Genomic DNA, 24,583 nt, shown 5'->3' with positions numbered 1-24,583 from the left:
GCCCTGCATGTTAGCTTATGGGTCAGTATTTGAAACAGCTCTGTAGAAAATTTTGGTAGCCAGGGGATATGTCCACAGGAAATAAAGATGCCTGTCAGGATATGTTCACAGGATACAAAGATATCTGTCAGGATATGTGCTGGTGTGTTTCAGTGTTTGCACAAGTGTACAAACAGAAATAATCACATAACCCCCATCTGTTCTATGACAATGAGAAAAGAAATAATAATACAGAGATTTGTACAAAGGCACACAAATCAACAATCCTCAGATTGTCACCACCACACATTGGGAAACACATTTCTATTCTATTCTGTAAAGGTTCTTACGCTGCTCTCATCATGATAATATCTAAGCACCCTCCTGTAGCGCATTAAGTGAAGTGACTAACATCTGCCTCATGTAGTTTATTCTCTCGCTCTCATTCTCTCCCCAGGGGGAGAATTGTGTGTGCAGTATAGTGTTTAGTTTGGGTTGGGTTTTCTTTTGGAGGAGTTTTTTTTAATGTACATGTTGCTATGTGTTTATGTTAGAGAAGACAAGGTCAAACAAATGCACCTAGCACTTGGAGAAGAAGGTGATAAGGTTTGTGGTGGTCTGCGAAAGTTCATTCCACAGTCTCGGACTGGCCTCAAGAAAGTTTTGTCTCCCACATAGATGAGCTTTATCCTTATTGTAGAAAATTCCATTGTGCCAGAGGAGCAGAAGTGTCAACCATGGGAGCTTTAGATGGTCTTTTAGATACCATGGGCTCAGGCCTTTGACAGCTTTGAAGATAAATACCGAGACCTGGAACTTGAGTCAGTAGTCTATTGGAAGTCAGTGTAGAGAGGGGAGGACAGATTTGATGTATTTGTGGTAGGCCGTGTTGTTGAGAAGATGTGCTGCAACATGCTTGTTTTAGGTGGAGTTTCCTAAGGGATGGAGGCTTCATGCCCAGGGATATTGCAGTGCTATTATCCAGATGAAGGTGATGAAGGTATGTGTAAGGAATAACGAAGGACTGGAGTCATTGGCATTTCCCAGCCCACCAGAGAAGACAGAAAGCTGCTATGTGAGAACTTAGCATCAACGAGGAATCGAGGCACACTCCTAAACTATGAATCAAATTGATCCATTGTGGGGGTGTGCCTTCAATGAAAGGAGACCACACCGTGGCTGCAAACTCCTCTAAGGTTTTCTTCTGCCCACTAGCATCACCTTTGTCTTGCTCAGGTTCAGCTTCAACAAAGCTGTTCTTCATCATGAGCTGATGTTGTCCAATCCCTGAGCTATCTTGGTGGTAGTGGTATGGTCATATGTGGTGAAGTATAAGTTCAGCTGATTTAGCTTTTAGCTTTTCAGTATTGTGCTGACACAGCTTTTACTACCAAAAGGATGAATATGGATATGCCATCACTATTGCTTTCTATGACAGAATATGAAATTTTAAACATTTCCACGCACTAATTTTCTTTCCCTGCTCATAGAAGTCATCAGATTAGCACTTTGCTTCTGATTGGAAGAGTAATTGCTAAGTGGTTTCAGACATTTATGCACCTCTTCAGCTGGCTGCTTGAGCTTTGCTGCTGCAAACACTTTTGCTAGCTGTATAACATATATTCACACACAAAACAGCATCAGTTTGGTGCCCAGCTACTACTCTCTGTGTGAACTAATAGGGTCAGCTCAACTGAAAAAAATAGTTTATATTTCTTATATGATTACTAGAAAGCTATCAACTATTATTTGAAGTGGGAAAAGTGATAAAATAAATGATAGACTAACTCAAATAATGACAAATGCTATGTTGTCGTGCTAGATACCGTCTGACCAAAATTGCAGTAGACACTGCTGCTGGGCCACATCAGAATCACACGGTGGTTTTCCTGGGATCAGAGAAGGGAATCATATTGAAGTTCTTGGCCCGGACAGGAAACAGCGGTTTCCTAAATGATAGCCTTTTCCTGGAGGAGATGAATGTTTACAATCCCGAAAAGTACGTATCTGGTTCTTTGTACTCATTTACGGGACAGCATTGACACGTCTGAATTTCCATCGTGCAGGTAGTCCTGTGAAAAGGGAATGGCCAGAGAATTCAGAGTTTTCGAGTCATTTTGAATGTTCCTTTTGTGTCTGCTTCCATCTGTTTCTACATTTTATTTTCCGTATTTTAATTTCAACACGTATAGATAATTGCCCATCACAGCAGGGCTGGCTCTAGGTTTTTGCCGCCCCAAGCAAAAAAAATTTTGGCTGCCCCCCACCCCAGCCCTGGGCTCCCCTCGCACTCCCCTGCTGCCCCAGTCCTGGGCTCTTTCCCCCACACCCCCTGCCGTCCCAGCCGTGGGTCACTGGTAACTCGCTCCCAGGGCGGGTCATCAGCATCCCGCTCATGACACTAGCAGGGGCGGAGGCTGCATCCACCCGACTCCTTCCTGGCGCCCAGGGGGCCCTGACTCCACCCGCTCCCCCCTCACCTCCAGCCCCGGGGTAAGCAGCGGGGCTCCTGGGCCGCGCCTCAGCCGAGGGTCCCTCCAGCTGGGACTCCTGCCTCCAGGACCGGCCGGGAATTGGGAGGGCAGAGCCGGGGGGACCGCCCCGGCAGGGGGCTGAGGAGCAGGGGCAGGGCAGCCTCAGAGGGAACGGCTGGCGGGGAACAGAGCCCCGGAGAGCGGGACGTGGGCCCCGCACGGCAGCGCCCCGGTCACCGGTCCCCTGTATGGCCCCGCTGCTGCTCCTGGCCGCCCTGCCGCAGCCCCTGGGTGGCTCGGGCCGCTTTGCCCAGCCCCGGCTGCAGCGCTGGAGGGCGGCCGCCCTGCGGCAGTTGCAGGCAGCTCCGTGCACCCCACAGGGCGGCCCTCAGCCCAAGTGTCCCATGCGCCACATGTCGGATGGCCCGCCCGGGCCCGGTGGCACGAACCACAGCGGCCCCAGGGCGCTCCCCGCGTACAACGCGCTGCTGCTGCTGGACCCCAGTCTCGAGGCCAGCTTTGGCCACCCGCTGCGGCTCTTCCACCTGGACTTCAGCGTCAGCTTGGGGGCCAGCACAGCGTCTACCTGGGTGAGTGCCCGCAGGGCCGGCTCCCAAACAAACAAACAAACAAAAAGGATGGCCCGAATGCCGCCCCTGCAAATGTGCCGCCCCAAGCACCTGCTTGCTTTGCTGGTGCATAGAGCCGACCCTGCATCACAGGCAGCTCTTAAGCACCCCTGACAATGCAATCCAACAAATACAAAAATAGCAGTAGCTAACCAACAACTTGCCCATAAAAATGAACCCCCCACACTCAAAATGCTGATTACCCTCAAAAACCCACCCCCAAAATAAGACCTCCTGACCTTCAGCCCTCCTCAAATGTAAATAGATTAGTTTTGCAGCATACCATAAAGGTTAAGGAGGGGAGTGAATTTGAAAGTCAAGGAGCTACATGCAGTCGTCCCTACTGGCAGCTCCCTCTTGTATATATCCTTTTTAACAGTTGTTTATATATCTTAGGAACAATGATTTTAATAGAGTTCATGTATTCTTTTCCCCTGACCTAATAATTTCTCCTCTCTGGAATTTACTCAGATTAAGAAATCATTATGTTATAATTAAATTTGCCAAGAGAACCCATTTATAACATTATCCTACTCTGTCAAATCAGGTGCAGCTATGATGGGGTAGAAGACAAGAGGATTATGGGAATGCAGCTTGACAAACATAGCAGTTCTCTCTATGTAGCATTCTCTACCTGTGTGATAAAGATTCCCCTGGGACGATGTGAGCGTCATGGCAAGTGCAAAAAGTAGGTGTTTTGTGTCAGGGTTTCTCCCCAAGTTTACAAACCCTTTTTCAAGCCATATCGAGCATTAGAAAACTGAAGAAGAAAAAATTCCAGAATGCTTTATGATCTTCTTCTTTCTTAAGGGCCTGCATAGCCTCCAGAGACCCATACTGTGGCTGGGTGAAGGAAGGTGGGGTATGCACACAGCTGCTACCTGGTGTAAAGTAAGTAACCGTTGGCATTGGATAGACAGAGTAAAAATTAGGGGCTTTAGCAATGATGCCAATGAGATACACTTTTGAACAGAACTGTGAAAAAGCCCAGCAGGAGCTCTTGGAAAAAGAATGTGCAAAATGTTTGCTTTCATCCTATTTGCATTCTCTGGAATTCCAGAGTATGATTTGATGCAAACTCTCCACTGATTATTTACCCTTAGGAAAAAGAAAAGAAGATAGATACACAGTAAGTCCCATGTATTGCTCAAAGAAGGAGAACTGTATGAGCAAGTTTGGCACTGGTGCCATCAAAGCTGATTAAAAGAGGCAATAGAATCCAAATTAGATTACTGAAGCAGTTTGACCACCGAAAACAAACAAAGCCAGCCCTCCTAATTTACTGTGTATTACTAAAATGAATCACAGATCACTAAAGTACACCGAAACAATTGTTGGGTCTCTTATTGCTTAACAGTGGAATTTCAGTACTTCATAACAACATTTTAGGACTCTGAAAGCTTGTTTTAAATGCATTTATAAATGCCTCCTTGCAGGCAACAGATCCACCTGAAAAGTCTCATATTTTTGCCAGGTCTGACACACCACAAGCTTGCTCACTTTAAGCCTTGGCTGTACTTCAGAATCTTGGTACAGGTGTATTGTTAACATCAGATAACCTCCGTATTCCTGCCGACAGGAAGCCCCTGCTTCCTTACAGGTCCTCAATAAATATATAACTGCTGTGTTATCATTCTTATACCTAGATCAGCCATCTTATTCTCTTTATTACTTTAGAATGTTTTTTTTAAAGATTCACTGTAGATCTTTGTTAACTATAAGTGCCCTGTTGCATTCTCTTCATTACAACAATGGGGATTGTGCCTCAGATGGGCCATTTGGTAGAATAGTATTTAAGCATATAGTGTTTACATCTATTTCTGCATCTGTGAGCATTTCTGTAGTGTTTATTATCATAGTTCCTAGGCTCAGTACCTACATATTGGCTTAATGTATTTTTCTTGTCAAAATACCAATGCACCTTCTGTAGAATACAAGCAAGTTCAGATAGAATCATAATTGCTTTCTGATAACTTCATTGTTTGTTTTAGACTTATCACTTTATTCACAGATGTTCTCCCATTTTTCATAAAGATATGTATCTGTTTGCCTGATTTAGCAATACAAGATGTAGTAGATTTTGCAGAAAAAAGATGTCAAAGCATCTTCTGCACCCAAAAGAACCATTAAGAGATGAAAATAATTCAATTTGTCTATGTTTGCATTTTGCAAGTTTCCCAGTGGTGTATTAAAGAAATGACCAGTTTCTCTCTGTATCTTTATTTCATTTTTAGATGGTATGATTTCTCTCTGGTGATGCCTGTGAGTGTTGTTATTCACACTATTATGTTTCTTTCTGTTATTTAGATTGGCATTTGAGCAGGACATAGAGCATGGCAATACAGATGGCCTGGGTGACTGCCAAAGTAAGCAAAGCTTTTACTCCCTGTTTATCTTGTGTCAGAGAATCTTTCTGACTGCCCAGAATCACCATTACCTGCCAGGGCTTTATTGGTAGCAATGAAAAACATAACAACAGCAACCACACTTAAAGTAACCAGTCCAAGAAAAGCATCTGTGTGCCTGTTTAAAGAAAACAGCATTTTGGTTTATACAAACAATGGCACTTGTTTTAATGGCAATTGTGTTGTGGGACAAATCCAGCTCTGAAGGATATTAATTATAGCAGCTGTATACACTGTATCTTCGTTGCCATTGTAAACTCAAGGGTGGGTGGGTGGGTTGGTTGGTTGGTTTATGTGTATGATCTTGCATGCAGGGTCTCAGCTCCACAGTGCAAAATGAACATTTGTTGCTTTACAAATGTTGGGTGAGATTGTGACTTGGTCTGTGTACCTGTACATGAGAGCCCCTCTGCTCTCTTTACTCAGACCTTGAGTCGCAGCCCGCAAGGGTAAGCAAGGCTACTCTTAGTCCCTCTCTGGAACAGATGGGCAGCAGACTTGAGGAGGGATGAGAAGTGTGCATAGCCTTGTCTCCACTCCCTACTCACTGGCCAGCACAGCTGAGCCAGCATGTTGTGGGAGGTAGTAATTTGCAACTGGTATGGCCAGCAGTAAACCCTCAGGAGTAAGGGGCAGAATGGAGGGGAGTGTGACTCCCTGAGAGGCAACTGCTGACTTAGGCTGCTCCTGAGGCAGTGCAGCTACCCATCACCCCTTATTATGAACTGTGTCATGTGCCAAAATATAGCTCTTTCAGATTAAGCATATTTAAATTTAGGAAAAATACAAGTGTGTGCATAATAAGCCTAATCTTTTATCCTTTGTGCATCCAAAACCCTAGGGGGTGAAATCCAGGCCCCACATAAGTTAGTGGGAGTTTTGCCCTTGTCAGTAATGGTGTCAGGATTTCATCCTTGCTGCCTACAGAATTGGGCTTGTTTATGTTATGGACTTTTTTCTGATTTCCTTGAATTTATGTACATTTACTAACAGGGACAATGTAGACAAGGAGTTTGGAATGAAGACTAATCAGTTGGGACCAAATTCTGATAAACTGAGTTACCATGAGCAGGGCCTAGAGTATTCACATTGAAGTCCAGGGCACTCTGGTCAAATACGGTGCTAGTCAACATGATGAACAAGTCTAGGAGAATGTGGCCTTTGGGGTGAAAGAAATGACACACGTTATATGGCCAAGCATTTAACCTTCAAACTCGTGGACTGTACATGTGAAGTGATTTTTTTTTAAAATGACCCTTTAACTCTACCTATCTGTGCTAACTCCATGAGAGGCATTTAGAAAACCCATGCCAAAAATCCTTTTAATAACCACTCCCATGGCATGGCTTTACGCAAAAGATCTATGTCAAAATTCGTTCAGCGGTGCTTAAGGTTATGTTGAGCTGCATTTGACATACTTTAACGTACCTTAATATCCTTAAAGAGCCTCAGCATTTTTAATTGGAGAGAGATTTAATACAAACCACATGTAACTTTACAAGGTAAATTTCTTGTGCAGCAGAGTGCAGGATTTCACCTCATCATTCCCAGCAATGGAATCCTGCAGCGCAATCCCTGTATAAAACTTTGGATAAATATTGCCTCTTTATATCTCAAAGTGAAAGCTGTCACTCAGTCTTTAAAGTGCGTGGTGCCCAGGGACTGCAGCACATGTCGCATGCAGTGAAATCTTATGTGCTGATTAGAGACCCCAGAAATACCTAGGGCTGCGTTCAAGATGGCCATTATTCTTAATGTTCTTGCCTATGTTGGTTTAATTCAGAACCTGGACATTACTTTAAACCCATGCAACCAAGAACTCAGTTCTTCATAAAACAATTTCCGCTGCTGCCTGTGGCCACAATAAAACTGCTGAAGCTGAGGAGTTAATGTACAGTGAGCCAACACTTATGGCATATAGAGTAATGGAGCATGTAGACTGAAGGCCAGGGTGTGCTTGACTCCTGCACAGACGCACTGCTGAGGAGAATACCGGAAGCCTCCCACTCCTTACACAGCCATTTCTTATTGCAGTCCCTCTGCTTGGGAGAGCTCAAGGGTTTAATCTTTTGTATCAGATGTACTTAGATTTTCAGAAAGCCTTTGACAAGGTTCCTCACCAAAGGCTCTTAAGCATAGTAAGCTGTCATGGGATAAGAGGGAAGGGCCTCTCATGGATTGGTAACTGGTTAAAAGGTAGGAAACAATGGTAGGAATAAATGGTCAGTTTTCAGAACGGAGAGAGGTAAATAGTAGTGTCCCCCCATGAGTCTGTACTGGAATGAGTACAATTCAACATATTCATAAATGATCTGGAAAAAGGGGTAAACAGTGAGGTGGCAAAATTTGTAGATGATACAAAGCTATTCAAGATAGAGCTACAAAGTGATCTCACAAAACTGGGTGACTGGGCAACAAAATGGCAGATGAAATTCAATATTGATAAATGCAAAGTAATGCACATTGGAAAACATAATCCTAACTATACATATAAAATGATTGGCTGTTACCCCTCAACAAAGAGATCTTGGAGTTATCGTGGATAGGTCTCTGAACATCCACTCAATGTGAAGCCGCAGTCAAAAAAGCAAACAGAATGTTGGGAATCGTTAAGAAAGGGATAGATAATAAGACCGAAAATATCATATTGCCCCTATATAAATCCATGGTATGCCAACATCTTGAATACTGCGTGCACATGTGGCCACCCCATCTCAAAAAAGATATATTGGAATTGGAAAAGGTTCACAAAAGGGCAACAGAAATTACTAGGGGAACAGTTTCCGTATGAGGAGAGATTAAAAAGAGTGGGACTTTACAGCTTGGAAAAGAGACGACTAAGTGGGTACATGATAGAGGTCTATAAAATCATGACTAGTGTGGAAAAAGTGAATAAGGAACTATTTACTCCTCCTCATAACACAAGATCAAGGGGTCACCAAATGTAATTAATAGGCAGCAGGTTTAAAACAAACAAAAGGAAGTATTTTGTCACACAATGCACAGACAACCTGTGGAACTCTTTGCCAGAGGCTGTTGTGAAGGCCAAGACTATAACAGGGATCAAAAAAGAACTAGATAAGTTCATGGAGGATAGGTCCATCAATGGCTGTTAGCCAGGATGGGCAGGGATGGGGTCCCTAGCCTCTGTTTGCCAGATGCTGGTAATGGGTGACAGGATGGATCACTTGATGATTACCTGTTCTGATCATTCCCTCTGAAGCACCTGGCATTAGCCACTGTCAGAAGACAGGATACTGGTCTAGATGGACCTTTGGTCTGACCCAATATGGTCATTCTTATGTTCTTATGTATGTGTAACACCGACAGACCCCAGTCATTGGTGGGCAGGGTCAAGCCTGGGACTTTTGGAGCTTAGCCTATGAGCCTCTACTGCATGAGCTAAAAGCCACATGGTCCTTAGCTAAGGCTGTAGCAGCGTCATTAATCTCTAAGTGGTCTCAGTGCCACTAGAGGGGACAGAACACCACATCCTGGAGGTGCGTGGGTCACATATGCGCCCCGCCTACTTCCATGTCAGTCTGCTTCATGGACTAGGAGGATAGGGTAGCCTGTACTCTGGGTTGTTTGAGAGATTTATGCACAGTCCCTACAGTGCTTCCCATGGGGTGACATGGCACCTATCTCAGGACACTATCTAAATGGCCCTTATTGTGTATGGGTTCAGTCCCACTTTTCTTAAAGTCCATGTGATTTTTGTCAATAACTACAATGGCAGCAGCATAAGCCTGTTTTTATATTTACTCTGTAAAGAGTTTCATATTTGAAGCAGATAATTCCATGGTACTCTTCGCTGCATACCAGTGCCATGTACATAGAGACACCAAGAGTGATCTCACTGTAGATTTGGTCCTCCCCACAATACCAAATACTGCCAAAACTCAGCTTGAGACATGGAAAAATTAGAGTGGGGATTTCTCCAAATTTCTCCTTAAGCAGACACCTAATGACTTGACTACAATCAGACAATCAGCACTTGCAGATTTTGAACGTAAGAATAAGTTGAGGCTTTAATTATTTAAATGTCTAATAACTAATGGTCTATGAGGCAACTGCCCTCTTCCTGTTCCTTCTCAAGACTCATTTCTGCTGCAATGGTTACAAGAAATTGGCCAAATAACAGTTGGCCAGGTTGAATGGCAGTGGGGGATATCTGACATCAGTCACCTCAAAGAAGGGTGAGAAATGATTCAGAATCAAGCTGTGCACATTGGGTGAAATTCACTTCTTGGGACTTGATCCTGCAAAGAGAGCCATGTGGTGGCTGGGGTCTGCTTGCACAGTTGTCTTCGAAGGAGTGAGGCTTTAGCTCGTAAGCTCTTTGGAGCAGACACTGTGGTCTTCTTCTATGTTTGTGCAGCATCTAGCGCATTGGTGTTCCGATTTTGATTGGGGCACTTGGGCATTGACACAGTACAATTAAATAACAACAGAAGCATAAGAGGTTTTTTTAGTAGCAAGTACTTAGCACTGTGTGAGAAACAATGATTTTTACCTCTCGTTTTTGTTTTTCTTTCAGATTCCTTTGTAGCACTGAATGGTAAGGAAGTTCTTAGTCACGTCATTTCCTAACTGTGCTGCTCAATTTTGGAGGGATCATCTTACTAACCTTTTAAATATGCCTTGATTTTTCTATAATGTTTTTTCCTAATTTATTTTTTTCATAGCCATTTCAACTCCTTCACCAGCTCATGAAATATCTTACAACACAGTGTATGGTCAGTTTATTGATATTTTTAAAAATTCTCCCTCAGGTCCTTGTGTTAGCTGGTAGACCCCATTGCCCAATAGAAATTGTCTTTTTTGTTTTGTTTTATTGGGGCCTGATTCACTAATCTTAGGATTATTTGTGCTTTTCGACATACAATTTTCCATCTTGCACCAAAACTAACTTAATTGAGCTAAAACAATTTATGGCCAGTCTTAATGGCACTCCAAATTCAGAACTTTTAACCAAGCTGACCCAAGCATGCTTCACCAGAACATCTAGAAAGAGTACATGGTACAGTGAATACATTTTGTCTATTCACTGAGGAGAAGAAGGTAGGAAAATAGGTCCATCTAGCCAAGTATCCTGTCTGTGACATCAGCCAGTACCAGATGCTTTAGGGAAAGGAGCAAGAAACCCTGCCTCGGGCAGTTATGGAATAACCTACCCATAAGGAAAATTACTTTGCAAGCCTCATTAGTTAGAGGTTGGCTCATGCCCTGAAACATGAAGGTTTCAATTGCTTCCAAACTTTTGGGCTGCCTTATTCTTGCTGGTCCTTCCATGCTCTACGTAACTCCCTAACTTCCTGGTGTTGCCAGCTCCCAGCAAGCCATCTGAAAACAAAGGGCTTCACACTAGAAAGTTCTAACTTCCAGAGCCAAAGAGTTAGTCATTGCTTCCACAACAGATCTTCCTCCAATGGCAGATATCCATAGGTTGTGAGTGACATATGGTATTACTCCCAGTTAAGGCAATGGCATGTTCCCATTGACTTCAGTGTGGCAGGGTTGGGGCTTAGTGATCAGACTCTTATCAGGCAGCACTGGATTAACAAGCCCTGGACGAACAAAGTAGATCAGAATTGGGACAAAATTAGCACATACTCTGCATCTGCAAGTGTAGAGTGTTTTCAGTGTTATTCTTCCAAAGCATATAGCAGTAACTGACGAATAGTAATGTTTCTGAGTCTGAAAAAAAGAAAACTGCCCTGTGTATAGCACTGATGTTCAAAAAGATTTTGACTGGCAAATGCATTGGTACTCCCACTCATATGAAACAATGCTTTACAGCAGGGCTGTGGAGAGACATCTTATTGGTTATGGACTGTGGTGGAAGCTGCTTTTTTCACCTGACCAAAGAGTCATGAAGATGGCCCTCAGTGAGAAGCATCACAGCCCCAAAGGGTGTGTGTATAAAAAAAAAAGATCACTCTGATGTCTGTATCTCCCTCTCCCAAACTGATTTATTGCATTAACATTTCAAAAAAGGATCTTATTTATCTGGGACTATGGAGAAATGCTACCCAGTGCTAACTTTAAGTCCCAATCACACCTTATCTGTCACCTAATACTAATGACATGCCTGGGCCAAATCCTGATATGCAGTCATTAGATCAGTGAATTTCTCTTATTGGTGTCGTAGTTAAAATACAAGTGGTGACATTATGATGCAGTTGACAGTCCTTCTTCCCTCCTGCTTTGCGCTCAAACTACCAAAGAAAAGGGGGTTACAAAAATCTCGTACATGAAGAGAGAAAACTCACAAACTCTCCACAACATACAGTAAAAAACAGCCTCATGTTAACAATTCACTGTATAGACACACTTATGTTTGGTATTTTAATTGAGCCAAATAAGTCATTTTTGCATGAGAAGAAAAGTATACCCACTTTAACTAACATTATATAAACAGTGCATTTGCCTGTTATTGAACAAAATTAAATGGCATTTCATTATGGCTAGAACCTTAGAATGCTGGTATATATGAGCATGCCAATCAAATGAATGCTCAGGATGCGTTTGGAGCTTGTGGGATATATATCTATCTCCAAAGGCATCTGAAACTCCAGATTCACAAGAAGGCTTAGGGCTGCTTCCTCTCATACTTGTTTTACACCATTGTTACTCCACTAACTTTACTGGAGTTACTCCTAGTTTATGCCAGTGAAAGTGAGAAGAGAGTCAAGCCCTTAATCTTTGTATTCTTGGCATCAGCATCCTCCTGAATTTGGCAGATGGGGCAGTCTCGCATGATCATCTATTAACAAGTGATAAAGTGCAAAGCTCATATCGATGACTGTTCATGCACATTCATTTTTCCATGCAGAAGGCCACTCCATGAAGGTCAGCTATATATGGAACAAAAACCACATATTTAGATGAAAAGCTAGGATTCTCAGCTTAAAGCAAGCTTTCCCCTGTGCAAAATTGTATGCAACTTAATTACTTTTGGAAACATCAATTTTTAGTGAATTGGGCCCTTATTTTACCCCCTAGCCACATTCCTTTCTCCCTCTGTAGTATTGATTTAGCCTTTCCCTCTAATTGTCTAATTAGGTTGCTATAGTTGTTAATAGGATAGTGTGTGGAGCATCTTAATCTCTGGAGTCTTAACACCTTTTGCATATTAGAGCAACTATCAAATCCATATTGCATCCCTGACTTTGTGTTAAAGCTAAAAAAATCATCTCTTCGTTTCATAAAAACATGGTTAGAATGAGTTGTAATTACAGAAATACAGTTCTTCTGACTCATAGTCAGTGCTCACAGACACTAACCATATTACAGCTTCCAAATTCCTCAACACGCACTTCTCTAGTTATATCTGCTTTCTTGTTCTTGCTGTATTATTGTGATTACAGACTTGCAAATGAAAAGCTTTACAAATTAATCACTAAATCACTTTTTTTCAAGCAGCATGTGTCCTTAAACTTCTGCTTTCAAAATCAGTGCTTGAGGAGCACCATACATCTGCAGTTGTTCAGATGGGGGTAGTTTAAAACAACAGGAGAATCTTAATGAGCAAGTAACTTTAGACATTTTTTAAACATAAGCCATGTTAGAATAGAGCTGTTGGGCCTGGTTCCCATTATGCTAAAGCCACTTTGCATTGCTGTAGTTGTGTAAAAGGGCTTTAAAGTGGGTGTAAATATAACTTAAGGCCACTTTATGCAGGCAGCGTGGTATAAAGTAGCCTTAGTGTACTTGAGAAAAAGGCATATTACATTACATATGACAGTCATTGCTGAGGAACAGTCATCACTATGAGTGAGTCACCCCTGCACAGAGGGGCAGCACTAAGCCTATGCAGCACTTTTAACCCTTATTTTCAGTGCTTAAGTAACACATACACCTATACAGTGCGCCATCGTAAATCTGAATTTCACAAGGGACTGATTGTGTCAACACTCACAGGGCACGATGAGACTACTCAGGGCAGGGGTGGCTCCAGGCACCAGTGCATCAAGCGCGTGCCTGGGGCGGCAAGCCGTGGGGGGCGGCCTGCCGGTCGCCGGGAGGGCGGCAGTCAGGCTGCTTTCGGCGGCATGCCTGCGGGAGGTCCGCTGGTCCCGCAGTTTCGGCGGCAATTCGGCGGTGGGTACACCAAAGGCGTGGGACCGGCGGACCTCCCGCAGGCATGCCGCTGAAAGCCGCTTGATGGCTGTGCTTGGGGCGGCAAAATACATAGAGCCGCCCCTGACTCAGGGGAACAAACTCTGTGCCCAGCAGTAAGTGTTTGCAGGATCCAGTCTGAATCCAAGTGGGAAAGGTTATTATGTTCTAATCTGCTGCTGCCCCTCGCTCAGATGGAAGCAAATGTATCTCAGCTACATGTAGAAAATCATTTCTCAATGCATACTATACTAACACTTTAGTAACAGAGTGAATAGACTGATTTCTTGCATTTGTGTGAAACACTTCTCTACCTAACTGCCATCTGGTACACATTAATATCATCATATAGCTATAGATTTCTATTACAAGGAGTTCTCCATGTATTTGTAGCATATGGTTCAGGAACGCTTTTTGTAAAGAATGTGTCCCTTAGGCATATCTTTCCCCTAGATTACCGTATTAAGAAATGTTTTTCCTTAACTATACTTATTGCATTACCATAAAATTGCCCCTTGAACACAGCTAAATTGAAAGTGTCTGCATGGAGATGGGGGCACAAAATGCATATCAAATACAGGTATAAATTATGACTGCTATTTGGCAATGCTTTCTCCTCAGTCCTTATCAAGCTAGGACTAACTGCTTTCTTATGTTGAGTGCAGCATTATTTGTAGGGCTGATCAAATATTGTACAGTATTGCAGTGGTTGAATGGGGTGTCAACTTGCAGTCTGGAACCCCGTGAATACTGGCACTATGGTTTTGTTTTTAGAGAAAAGAAGGCATGGAAGCTCATAACTTCCACTTTCTAGGTTGTTTCTGTCCCGTTGCTTCTGTTATTTCTTTGGGATGAGCACAGGAGCCTATAGGCATAAAATGGTATGGTAGAAAAGCCTTACAGTTCCAGTATATTTCTAGTTTAAGAAGGCACATATTTTCAGTAGCTGGCTCCGTACTAGTCCCTTTGCATAGAGGCAGCTGTTTGGAATTCTTGGCGACAAGGCAGCAAATTTGGTTCAGAATCCATCCATGTAACTGTTACCAATATTTCCAGCAATGCTCTTGGCTTTACAGAAATCTTTAGAAGTGGATAAGCACTTAAAAAATGCTCTATTTAAACAAAATGAAGCCTCTAATTTGCAGTATTTTAGAAAGACTGATAGTGGAACCACACTTCCTGTCATGATAGATTAAAGAATAATACAGTGCCCTTGTCAGTATCATCCTTCAGCCTGGGGTACACTGCTAAATTAATCTTGTTAATGATTAGCTGTAGCATCTCAAGACTAGATCCATGGTAAAAACACAGGAGCTGACCTCCTGTCCTGAAAATTGTATCAGTTAAATACAGGCGATAGTTACATGCATGTCTTGTGTTAAATATTGTTCAAAGTGCTGCTGTGTGTAACCCTATGTGATGACTCAAAGGACCTCCTCAAAAATATAGGGAGGCACAGAGACATTTTCTGTCTCTCCACAATAATTAATATTCAGTAGAGCGCCTTTAAATCATAGCAGGAACTTAATAGAGCTGCTGCCTTTTCACTGAATTCATTTGCAACTCAACCTTGTGAGGTGGATAAAGGACTATTTAACCCACACAGATCAGTTCTCCACCATATCCCAACTAAATCCCACTTCATGTGAAAATTGCCTTGTGCCTGGCTGGCCATGTCTCATGAACATGTTTGTTAATCTGAACCATGTCAAAGGTGATTGCCACAACCTGTATAGTTAAAAACTGCAATAACGATCACAGAATCATTATAAAACTCCATGGAACTATAAGATTTAAGATTATGTCTCCTGTAGTGCACGGTAAATTGCAGTAGCCTGCATAGAAAACACAATGTGGTTTGGAGCCAAATAAACAGCCTGAAAAAAGCTTTTCTTAAGCAGGAACAAATTAAGGTTTGAAGGTGCCTGGATTGATTTTTAAAAAATAGTGTTTTATCCTTAAGAGGGGGAGGGGGGGCAAAACTCACCTGGAGACTGCTGCAGGGGCCACTAGAGTCAGTAGATCATGGTCATAGGACAGGGGTATTGACACTTGTGTTCCTGATCTAGATCAAGTGAGTGGAGCCAGGACCCAATTATCTGGTTTTTGCCAGCACTCCTACTCCCATTACAGGGACCCCCTTTTGATCACGCTAATGCGTCCATTTGGGCAGAGACCACTCCAGAGCAGGGCCGGCTCTGGCTTTTTTGCCACCCCAGGCAAAAAAGCCTCCGGCCGCGCCCCCCCCCCCTGCGGGGGGGGGCGGAGCCCGGGGGGGCAGGGCGCCGGGGGGAGGGGGAGGGCGGCGAGCCCTGGCAGGGGCTCCGCTCTCCCCCCGGCGGCCGGGGGCAGGGCGCCGGAGGGGAGGGCGGCCGGAGCCCTGGGAGGAGGGCGGCGAGCCCCGGCGGGGGCTCGGCTCTCCCCTCCCCCCCCCCGGCGGCCAGAGCGCCGGGGGCAGGGCGGCGAGCCCCGGCGGGGGCAGGGCGGGGGCAGGGCGGCGAGCCCCGGCGGGGGCTCGGCTCTCCCCCCGGCGGCCAGAGCGCCGGGGGCAGGGCGGCGAGAGGGCGGCGAGCCCCGGCTGGGGCTCGGCTCTCCCCCCGGCAGCCAGAGCGCAGGGCGGCGAGCCGGGGGGAGGGCGACCAGAGCGCCGGGGGGAGGGCGGCGAGCCCGGCTGTGGCCCCGCTCTCCCCGGCGGCCCGAGCGCCGCCCCCCTCCAGGTGCCGCCCCAAGCACCAGCTTGGTTGCCTGGTGCCTGGAGCCGGCCCTGCTCCAGAGTATTAAAGTAGTGTTAGCGAATCACAGAGCTTATGGCTTTTCAGAAAATTGATGCCATCATGAGAACATGGTCAGACCCTGGACAATCTGTCCTGCCCCTGAAAGCACGAGGCAGGGATCAGCTGCCCTATCCCTGCCACAGTTAAGCTGTCATTCTCCTTAAGAACAGCAGCCTTGTCTACAGTAAATTTTCACCAGTTTCACTTTAAGTTGGTTTAAAAAAATCAATTAACTTAAAACAGTGTGGACATGCTTAATTCAGTGTAAACCAGGCTCATATTGTTTTAGCTCAACACCTTACTGAATTAAGCTAACTGGACTGAAATTGTAGAAAGCGTGCCCATGGCGTGTTTGGCACCATTTCAACTCAATCAGTTTTAACCAAAACCTTTAGGTAAACCAGTGAAGTGTTGACTATAGTCAAGGCCCATGTCTCCCACTGACATAGGCACACACATGCCCGCTCTGACTACTCAGAAAGTAGTTTTTCTCACAGCTGCAAAAGATTCAGATGCTACATTTCCTTTGGGCAATGTTGTGAAAGGCTTTTGAAACATTGCTTGGTTTCAAGAAACCCTTCCAGCATTCACAAAAAACAATGCTTATTTTATGCTCCTGAGTGACTAATGTGTGGTGTCTTCCCTAATTGTATTTGTAATGTAAACACAGGCCACTCCCGTTCACTAGTTCCAAGCACCACCACTTCTGACTCTCCAGCTCAAGAGGGTTATGATACTAGGGGACGTATGCTGGATTGGAAGGATCCGGTTGGCTCATCTGAAAACACAGATCCATATGCGGCAGTGTCATCCCATAATCACCAAGACAAGAAGGGTAAGGCCTTGGAAATGAATCCATGTGGTGGTGGGGGAGGAGGGAGTGACTACAGTGTAACTGCTTCCAGCTGAATCATGGTAGCCTGTAACAAAACTCCTGCACTGTAATTAAAAGCTTATTGGAAAGGCGGAAACAAAATAACCAATCTTAGACTTAGTTCTCGATATTCACTGACTAAGGAAACCACACAAAACAAATGTGAGTGAGACTGTGTGTGACTGGGGAAGTGTGGATTTAACCCTGTTTAAGCGTGATCTTCATGAGTTAATGATGAGCCACTTCCACTGCTTTATATTATCATTAACTCACGGAGCTTCCATGGTGCCTTCCATCCAATGGTTTAAAACCACTCAGCATACTGTAATTAATTTAGCCTCATCGCCCTGTAAGTTAGATAGGGAAACTGAGGCATGTAGAGATTTAGTGGCCACGTTTTTAAATGTATGTATGCACTGAAAGATGCAGAGAAGTGCCAGGTCAGATTTTCAAAATCACCTGGAGCTAGATCCATAAAGGGACTTAGGCATTAGGCGCTTTACCACCTAGTGTAATCCTCAGCCTTGAGTTAGGTGCCCAGGCTTCTTATACAATGCATAGGGAGCGTTAGGCATCTAAAAAGAGATTCTCAGAAGCCAGCAAGCTGAGTGGAGAGCTGCCTATGCTAGCCAATAGGAAATGGTGAGACGGGGGATGCAATTTAGGCCCTGCTGCTCAAAGTTAGTTAGGCATCTAATGCTGGTCCAAAGGGAAGCACCTGGCTCCATTTGGGATTCCAGGTAAACCCTCTCTTGAAGTTAGGAACCTAAGCCAGGCTCGCCATTTTCTCATGAGAGAAAGATCCCCACACCTTTATACCAATAGCCCAGTGATTAGAGCACTCACTGAGACCTGAGGCCAAGTCCTCATTTCAAATCAGGCAGAGTGGGAATTTGAAAACAGGTCTCCTAAGTGACAGGGGAGTGTCTGGGTATTCTAGAACACTCACACCAGCCAGCCTGACTCAAACATTCTTGATCAGGTAGCCCTCAGCTGTCTTCTATATGGGGCCTGATCGGATAGGCATGCTCTGAGAATGCCCTGCAGATGAGATAGATGGAGAACACCTCACTTGCGCATCCTACCATGGCTCAGGCATGAGCAAGGGCACTGGGCATCAAGGTGGCATCAGGAGTTGAGCAATTTTGCACGTGAACTAGTAGGAATTTAGGTGTTGAGGAAGCATTACTGGCAGAAACGTAGGCACCTGCAGGATTAGGCAGCAGCTAAGGGGAGGTTTTGATAATCTCAGTGGCTGTTAAATGTTTGACTTTAGCACCTAAAGTGGCAGTAAGACATGCAAGTCCTTTTGTGAATCTAGCTCTTGGTGCTCAACACCCCCTGAAAACAATGCTTTTTAAAATCCCACTAGGTGCCTATCTGCATCTTTAGGCCCCTGAATACCTTTACAAATCTGGACCTAAGGAACTTGCCCAACATGCAGGAAGACTGCAGCATGAAATATAACTCGGGGACTTCTGATTCCTCATCCTGTGCCTTAAATATAAGAGCATGCTTCCGCCAATAAGTAATTGCTGGTTCCTGCAGACCCCATCTTCACATTCATTTCTTTGTCTTAGTTCTTTGATTGGCCCATCTCTTCTCACTCCAATATTATGGTAATAAACATCAGTCAGAACGTCAGAGTTTGGGATTACTCCGAAGTGAAACCCTTGACAAGTGGCTGTAGTAATCCTTCTTGAGCCTGCAAGCTTCTCATACATTGCTGCTGGGCCACCCTGCCTTTATGGGCCTTGTGCTTTGATTTATTGTAAAAGCAATTAGCTCTTGCTATGGTAACAGCTGCAGAAATGTTTGCTTTTCTGTCTGCCATGTACTTAAAGAAAGCAAAACAAAATGACTCAAAATGATAATGCGTGATTTACCTTGAATCCTTAATTCCTCTGGTCAATAAATCTGGCACACTGCAAATGGCAGATAAGTAATTGGCTTCTTTTTGTTCATCTCTCTTGATAATACACACCATTTTGAGCAAGTGCTTCTGTTCCTTTTCTACTACACTACCCCCAAGAGAAAGTGTTGGCCTCCTCCCATCCACTTAGACAGATGTGTTTACCCTTAACTAGGCCTGTATCTGTAATGGGGAAAGAGTAACGCCTGGGGGCTAGCCAGCTCCTCAGCTGGTGGACATTGGTGTAGCTCCATTGAGGTCTATGAAGATATGATGAATTACACCAGTGGAGAATCTGGTCATTAATGTGCCAGAGAGGAATGCAGAGGTGTATGTTAATATTAATGGCATTTGTTATGTGTGGTTCCATGCGTCACAACTGTTTTGCACAGCAGTACTCTTAATGGTCAGAAGGCTACTTCTTAAAAGCATCTTGTATGCCAGGAGCAGCTTTCAGAAGAGCGCACAGTGAAAATATTAATAAATGTATAGCTGTTGGGTTGTAAGCCTTTTTGCTTCTAGTCACTGACTGATGAGGTAGCTTGCACTGTATAGTTACCTCCCCAGGGAGCGACGGTTACCAAAGAGTCTTCTTAGCACTTGACAGGGTCATTTAAATATCATGCATTCGTTGGGGCTTAATGATGAATATTGATAAAGCTGGAAGTAGTCTACACACAAACAATGGTGGCAGAGGTGACCGCATGGTTGTTTACCATTACCATGTACTTGTGTGCTATTACTCCTTGCCTTGCCCAATCAGACCCCAGTTAGGTCCAAAATTACTATTGATCCAATATTTTAAAGGGCAAAGGAGTGGGTTGTTATGCAAAATTAAACCAAACAAGGTTACGCTTAATACTCATTTATAAAGTTTTTTGTTTTTGTTTCACTGTGTATTTTTTTCCTTCACACGTTTACAAAAAAAACAAAAATCTCTTATGTTTTTAACATTTTCCTTTTGTTTTGCAAAGTGCTGTGTGGTGTGGTTGTGTTTATTCCTTTGGAAGGTGTTTTCTTTCTTTTCCTGCACTCACAAACGACTTCACTCTAATTCTACTGAAACCACTTGCTACTTTATTTTCTGTGACACTGGTGCCTTGATGATGTCACATCCATATGTTCAGCTGTTAATTCAGCACAGGCATCTTGGGGAATATCTGTGGGGGTGCAAAGAGGGGGTTCTTTAAATGGGTTGACTCATGGGAATGTGACATTTGTGTGCCGCAGCTTTAGTAGCTAAATATACTCTGGAATTGTTGTTTCTGAGATACCTCACATTTCTTGCCAAAATGAAAATGTGTAGTGCACTTCATAGAGTAGGAGCTGTTTGTTGCCATCCCAATGACCTTTTCATTTTGGCCACTGAATAATCTGTCATTGATATTGCAGAATGAAAAATTAATTGCGATTGGCAAACTCCACCATTTTTTCTTCTCCCAGCCCTCTACAAAAAGAACACATTTCCAAAGTGTGCTTTTGTTTGTTTTTTCTTGCTGTGTTTTAATTTAATTCTTTGTGTTTCTCACCTTTGTCAAAATAGTAGCTCCTCACCTTGCAGTCTAACCTTCCCTTCTGCTGCCATTGTACTTAGTCTCCCTCCCTCCAGTAATAAAACCAAGCTCCTTGTGTGGAATATTCCAAGGCTTTACCCTGTTCACTTTGAATCGTACGACAGTGCTGTATCTATGTATGGTCCTACTAACAAAATGGGGAGTAGATACATAAATCTACTAGAGGGTATAAATGAAGAAAATGAAGTAATTTTCTTCAACCGTAACTGACCTTGCCCTTCATTACCCTACTGGCCCTTGTCTACTGTCTTCTGTCCTTGCTGCCTTTCTTTAGAAATGCCTGATATCTTTCAAGTCCTAGATTCATTAACACAAACATAGTAAACACTCTGTTTTCTCTCTCACTTGCTAGATGGCTGGAGCCGACCCTTTAATCACATTGATAAATTAGATGCAGTCGTGGCTTCTACTTTCTTGGTTTTGCCAGTTTTTATTCTGTCTAATTCAAGCAATAGAGGAGTTAACTGCTTAGTCCACTGAAAGATTAAAGTCCAGGGGTTATTTTTAGCAGTTTTAATATTTGTCTCTTGCATGGTTAGGTGACCCTGACACCCTTCCTCTCTTAACAAACTTTTTGTTCAGTGTCTACAAAACAATAATAGTACAAAGCTAATTCAAAATAAGAGGTGAGGTGTACAAATGACAAGAGTAGCCAGTACATTAATTAGGCTATCAGGGATGCAACTGTAAATATTATATATGTTGGAACCTCCTTTTTTTCAGCTTCTCTTAACAATATTTGCAAACCTGTCTCTGTCACACAGTTTCTGTGCACCATTCTGAAGTAGTCAGCTAATAGACACAGGGAGGGCAACGATTTTACATTTCAAGAGTCTGTCTAAAAGAAAACATTTCCTTTTGCAGGAATAAGGTAGTGCTGTTACTATTATTACTACTATTTGAACGATTTGCTGAATGTTGACACTATACTTAGCCTGGGGAGTTCACAAAAATAAAGCCAGACTCTGCTCCAAAGAGCCAAAATTACACTGCTCTACAGCCAAAATGCTTCTGAAATAAAGGTAGTCAAACTTGACTAATTCTGGGTCACTGAGAAAGAAAATGATGCTTAAAATTGTTGATTGGCTCTAGTTTTCAAGATATGCTATTGGGTCAGTATATACGACCCTTGACTTGGGAATGGCGGAGGATACGTGAGTTATAAAGGGAAGGGATCTCAATTTAAACCAGAAATAACTAAAATACATCTTTGACTGGATCTATGAATAAATCTATGACTGGGTTTGGACAGTACTTGCTTTTTAGGCAAAACAATGAATGATGCAATCTGAAGCTGGTATTGCATCATACATGATATGAATTGCATCATGTTATTCCTAGAAGTCATGGATGATGCAATCATAACGAAGCTTACATCACTCTGCTGAACAAATTGCCCTGTATCAGCTCTAGAAATCAGACAGTGTCGTGCTCTCTTATTTGTCAGTGTTTGATTTTGCAAAGGGACACATTTCTGTTTAGCCAAAGTGAGCAGAGATGCCTCGTACTTGTGTGAACAGTGCAGATAACTTCTGCTATGTTTGTGGTGAAGTGACTTTTGCATCACAAAAGCACAGTATAACCACTATGGTTAAGAAAGCCTATCACCTTTATTTTGGCTGCAAAATTGGAGATCAGGACAAGAGGTGGGCCCCACACATATGCTGCAACACTTGTGCAACAAATCTTCACCAGTGGTTGAACAGGAAAAGGAAATCTATGCCTTTTGCAGTGCCAATGATTTGGAGAGAGCCAACAGATCATCCCAGCAATGGTTACTTCTGCATGGTGCCTCCAGTTGGGAAAGGTGTGTCAAAGAAGAAAAAGTGGACTGTGCATTATCCAAACATTCCATCACCTATACGCCCAGTACCCCACGGAGAAGGACTGCCAGTTCCTGAGGCACCAGAATCATTCTCACTTGAGTCAGACGAGGAAGAGGAAGAGGATGAAACTTCTGGTCCTGAACCATCAATGTCACAGGACCCACATTTTCTCCCATCCTCCTCCTCTGAACCACACCTCATAACACAAGGTGAACTGAATGACCTTGTCAGGGATTTGGAACTACCCAAGAGTAAGGCAGAGCTGTTGGGCTCCAGACTACAGCAGTGGAATCTCCTGGCAGGTGATGTTAGGGTTTCCATGTTCCATGACCGTCAAAAGGATCTTGTCCCATTCTTCATGGAAGGTGAGCGTGTAGCCTGCAACAACATCGATGGTGTGATGGCAGCCCTCAACATCGTTCACGATCCAGATGAGTGGAGACTGTTCACTGATTCATCGAAGACGAGTCTTAAAGCTGTTTTACTGCATAATGGCAATGTTTTGCCATCAATTCCAGTTGGTCATGCAGTCCATATGAAGGAAACCTATGACAACACGAAACAACTTTTGAGGTGCATAAACTATGACCAACATCAGTGGCAGCTTTGTGGCGATTTGAAGGTTGTTGCTCTCTTGCTTGGTCTGCAGACTGGATACACAAAGTACTGCTGTTTTCTCTGCGAATGGGATAGTCGTGCAAGAGATTCCCACTACATCAAGAAAGACTGGCCACTCCGACAGTCATTGGAGCCTGGGAGGAAAAGTGTTCAGCATCCACCACTTGTTGAATCAAGGAAGATTTTGTTACCACCCTTACACATCAAGCTGGGTCTGATGAAGAACTTTGTCAAGGCCATTGACAAAACACAAGCGGCTTTCAAGTACCTCCGTGGAAAATTTCCAAGGTTAAGTGAAGCTAAGATAAAGGAAGGTGTCTTTGTTGGTCCTTAGATTCGTGAACTTCTTCGAGATGATGCATTTGACCATGCACTGCGTGGCAAGGAAAAGACGGCATGGAAAGCCTTCCAGTTAGTGGCAATAAATTTTCTCGGAAACAACAAGGCAGACAACTACAGGTTGTTGGTGGAAAACCTCCTCAAGGCATACAAAAGCCTTGGTTGCAACATGTCACTAAAGATACATTTTTTGCACTCTCATCTAGATTTTTTTCCACCGAACTGCGGAGCAGTGAGCGACGAGCACCGTGAGCGATTTCACCAGGACATTACAACAATGGAGAAACGCTATCAGGGCAAATGGAGCCCATCAATGCTTGCAGACTATTGCTGGACAGTGACAAGAGATGCTCCATTTAATGAATACAAGAGACAAGCCAAGAAGCACCGAGTAGACACTGAATAGGACTAAACTATGTACATAATAGTTTTTTGCCTTTTGTTTCATAATACATTTTATTTATATAACCCTTTTGCTGATTTTTAAAGTGTTACATAAACAGGACAGGTGAAATATTATCATGTAAAGCAACCATAAACACATGAAAAGACCTAGGTTTACAATTTATGATTAAAACTCTACTATCTATACAATATACATAGACATAAAATGTAAAAACTTAAATATCTTAGAAACAGTAGCCAATCAGTTGTTTTAATTGTCATATTTGAATTCAGCACATCAAAATACATCATAAATAGCACATTTTATCTCTGAAGCAGACGACTTCTCAAAAATTGTAGACCAGTGTTATGTGAGGTTTCAGGTACTATCATGATAGGAGGGATTGAGAAGGTAGAAATCCACCCGGGGTTTTACTGAAATCCTGTTCACATTGAACTGAAATGAAAACAATAACAACCTACAGTAAAGATGGTGGCTCAGCTTCGTTTTGTATAAATTGAGGCTAATGACGCTGTACTCCTTAGCAGCATGGGTGAATTTGGCCCAGAGAGTACATTTAAATTTACTCTATCTATTTTTACATGAATTTATTTTGATTTATTCAAGGTATGGAAGGATTCCAAACATGTTTACAAAAGAGCGGTAGGGG

General features: G+C 43.4%; 1 protein-coding gene across 2 annotated transcripts in view; it reads left to right on the top strand.

Moving 5' to 3' along the window:
* The window catches only part of SEMA6A (semaphorin 6A), an 81,552-nt gene that overhangs the window by 32,520 nt on the left and 24,449 nt on the right, over positions 1-24,583 (top strand). Inside the window, exons 12-18 of one of the 2 annotated variants that reach the window (XM_065406160.1) lie at positions 1,802-1,978; positions 3,630-3,770; positions 3,893-3,973; positions 5,390-5,448; positions 10,028-10,048; positions 10,176-10,226; positions 17,056-17,220. In XM_065406160.1, the coding sequence (XP_065262232.1) occupies positions 1,802-1,978; positions 3,630-3,770; positions 3,893-3,973; positions 5,390-5,448; positions 10,028-10,048; positions 10,176-10,226; positions 17,056-17,220 (695 nt within the window). The remainder of the gene's footprint in view (positions 1-1,801; positions 1,979-3,629; positions 3,771-3,892; positions 3,974-5,389; positions 5,449-10,027; positions 10,049-10,175; positions 10,227-17,055; positions 17,221-24,583) is intronic. The other variant, XM_065406161.1, reaches the window with a different exon arrangement.

Source organism: Emys orbicularis, chromosome 6, assembly GCF_028017835.1.
Source record: "Emys orbicularis isolate rEmyOrb1 chromosome 6, rEmyOrb1.hap1, whole genome shotgun sequence".
Lineage (NCBI taxonomy): Eukaryota > Metazoa > Chordata > Testudines > Emydidae > Emys > Emys orbicularis.
This window is presented reverse-complemented; position numbering and strand designations above follow the sequence as displayed.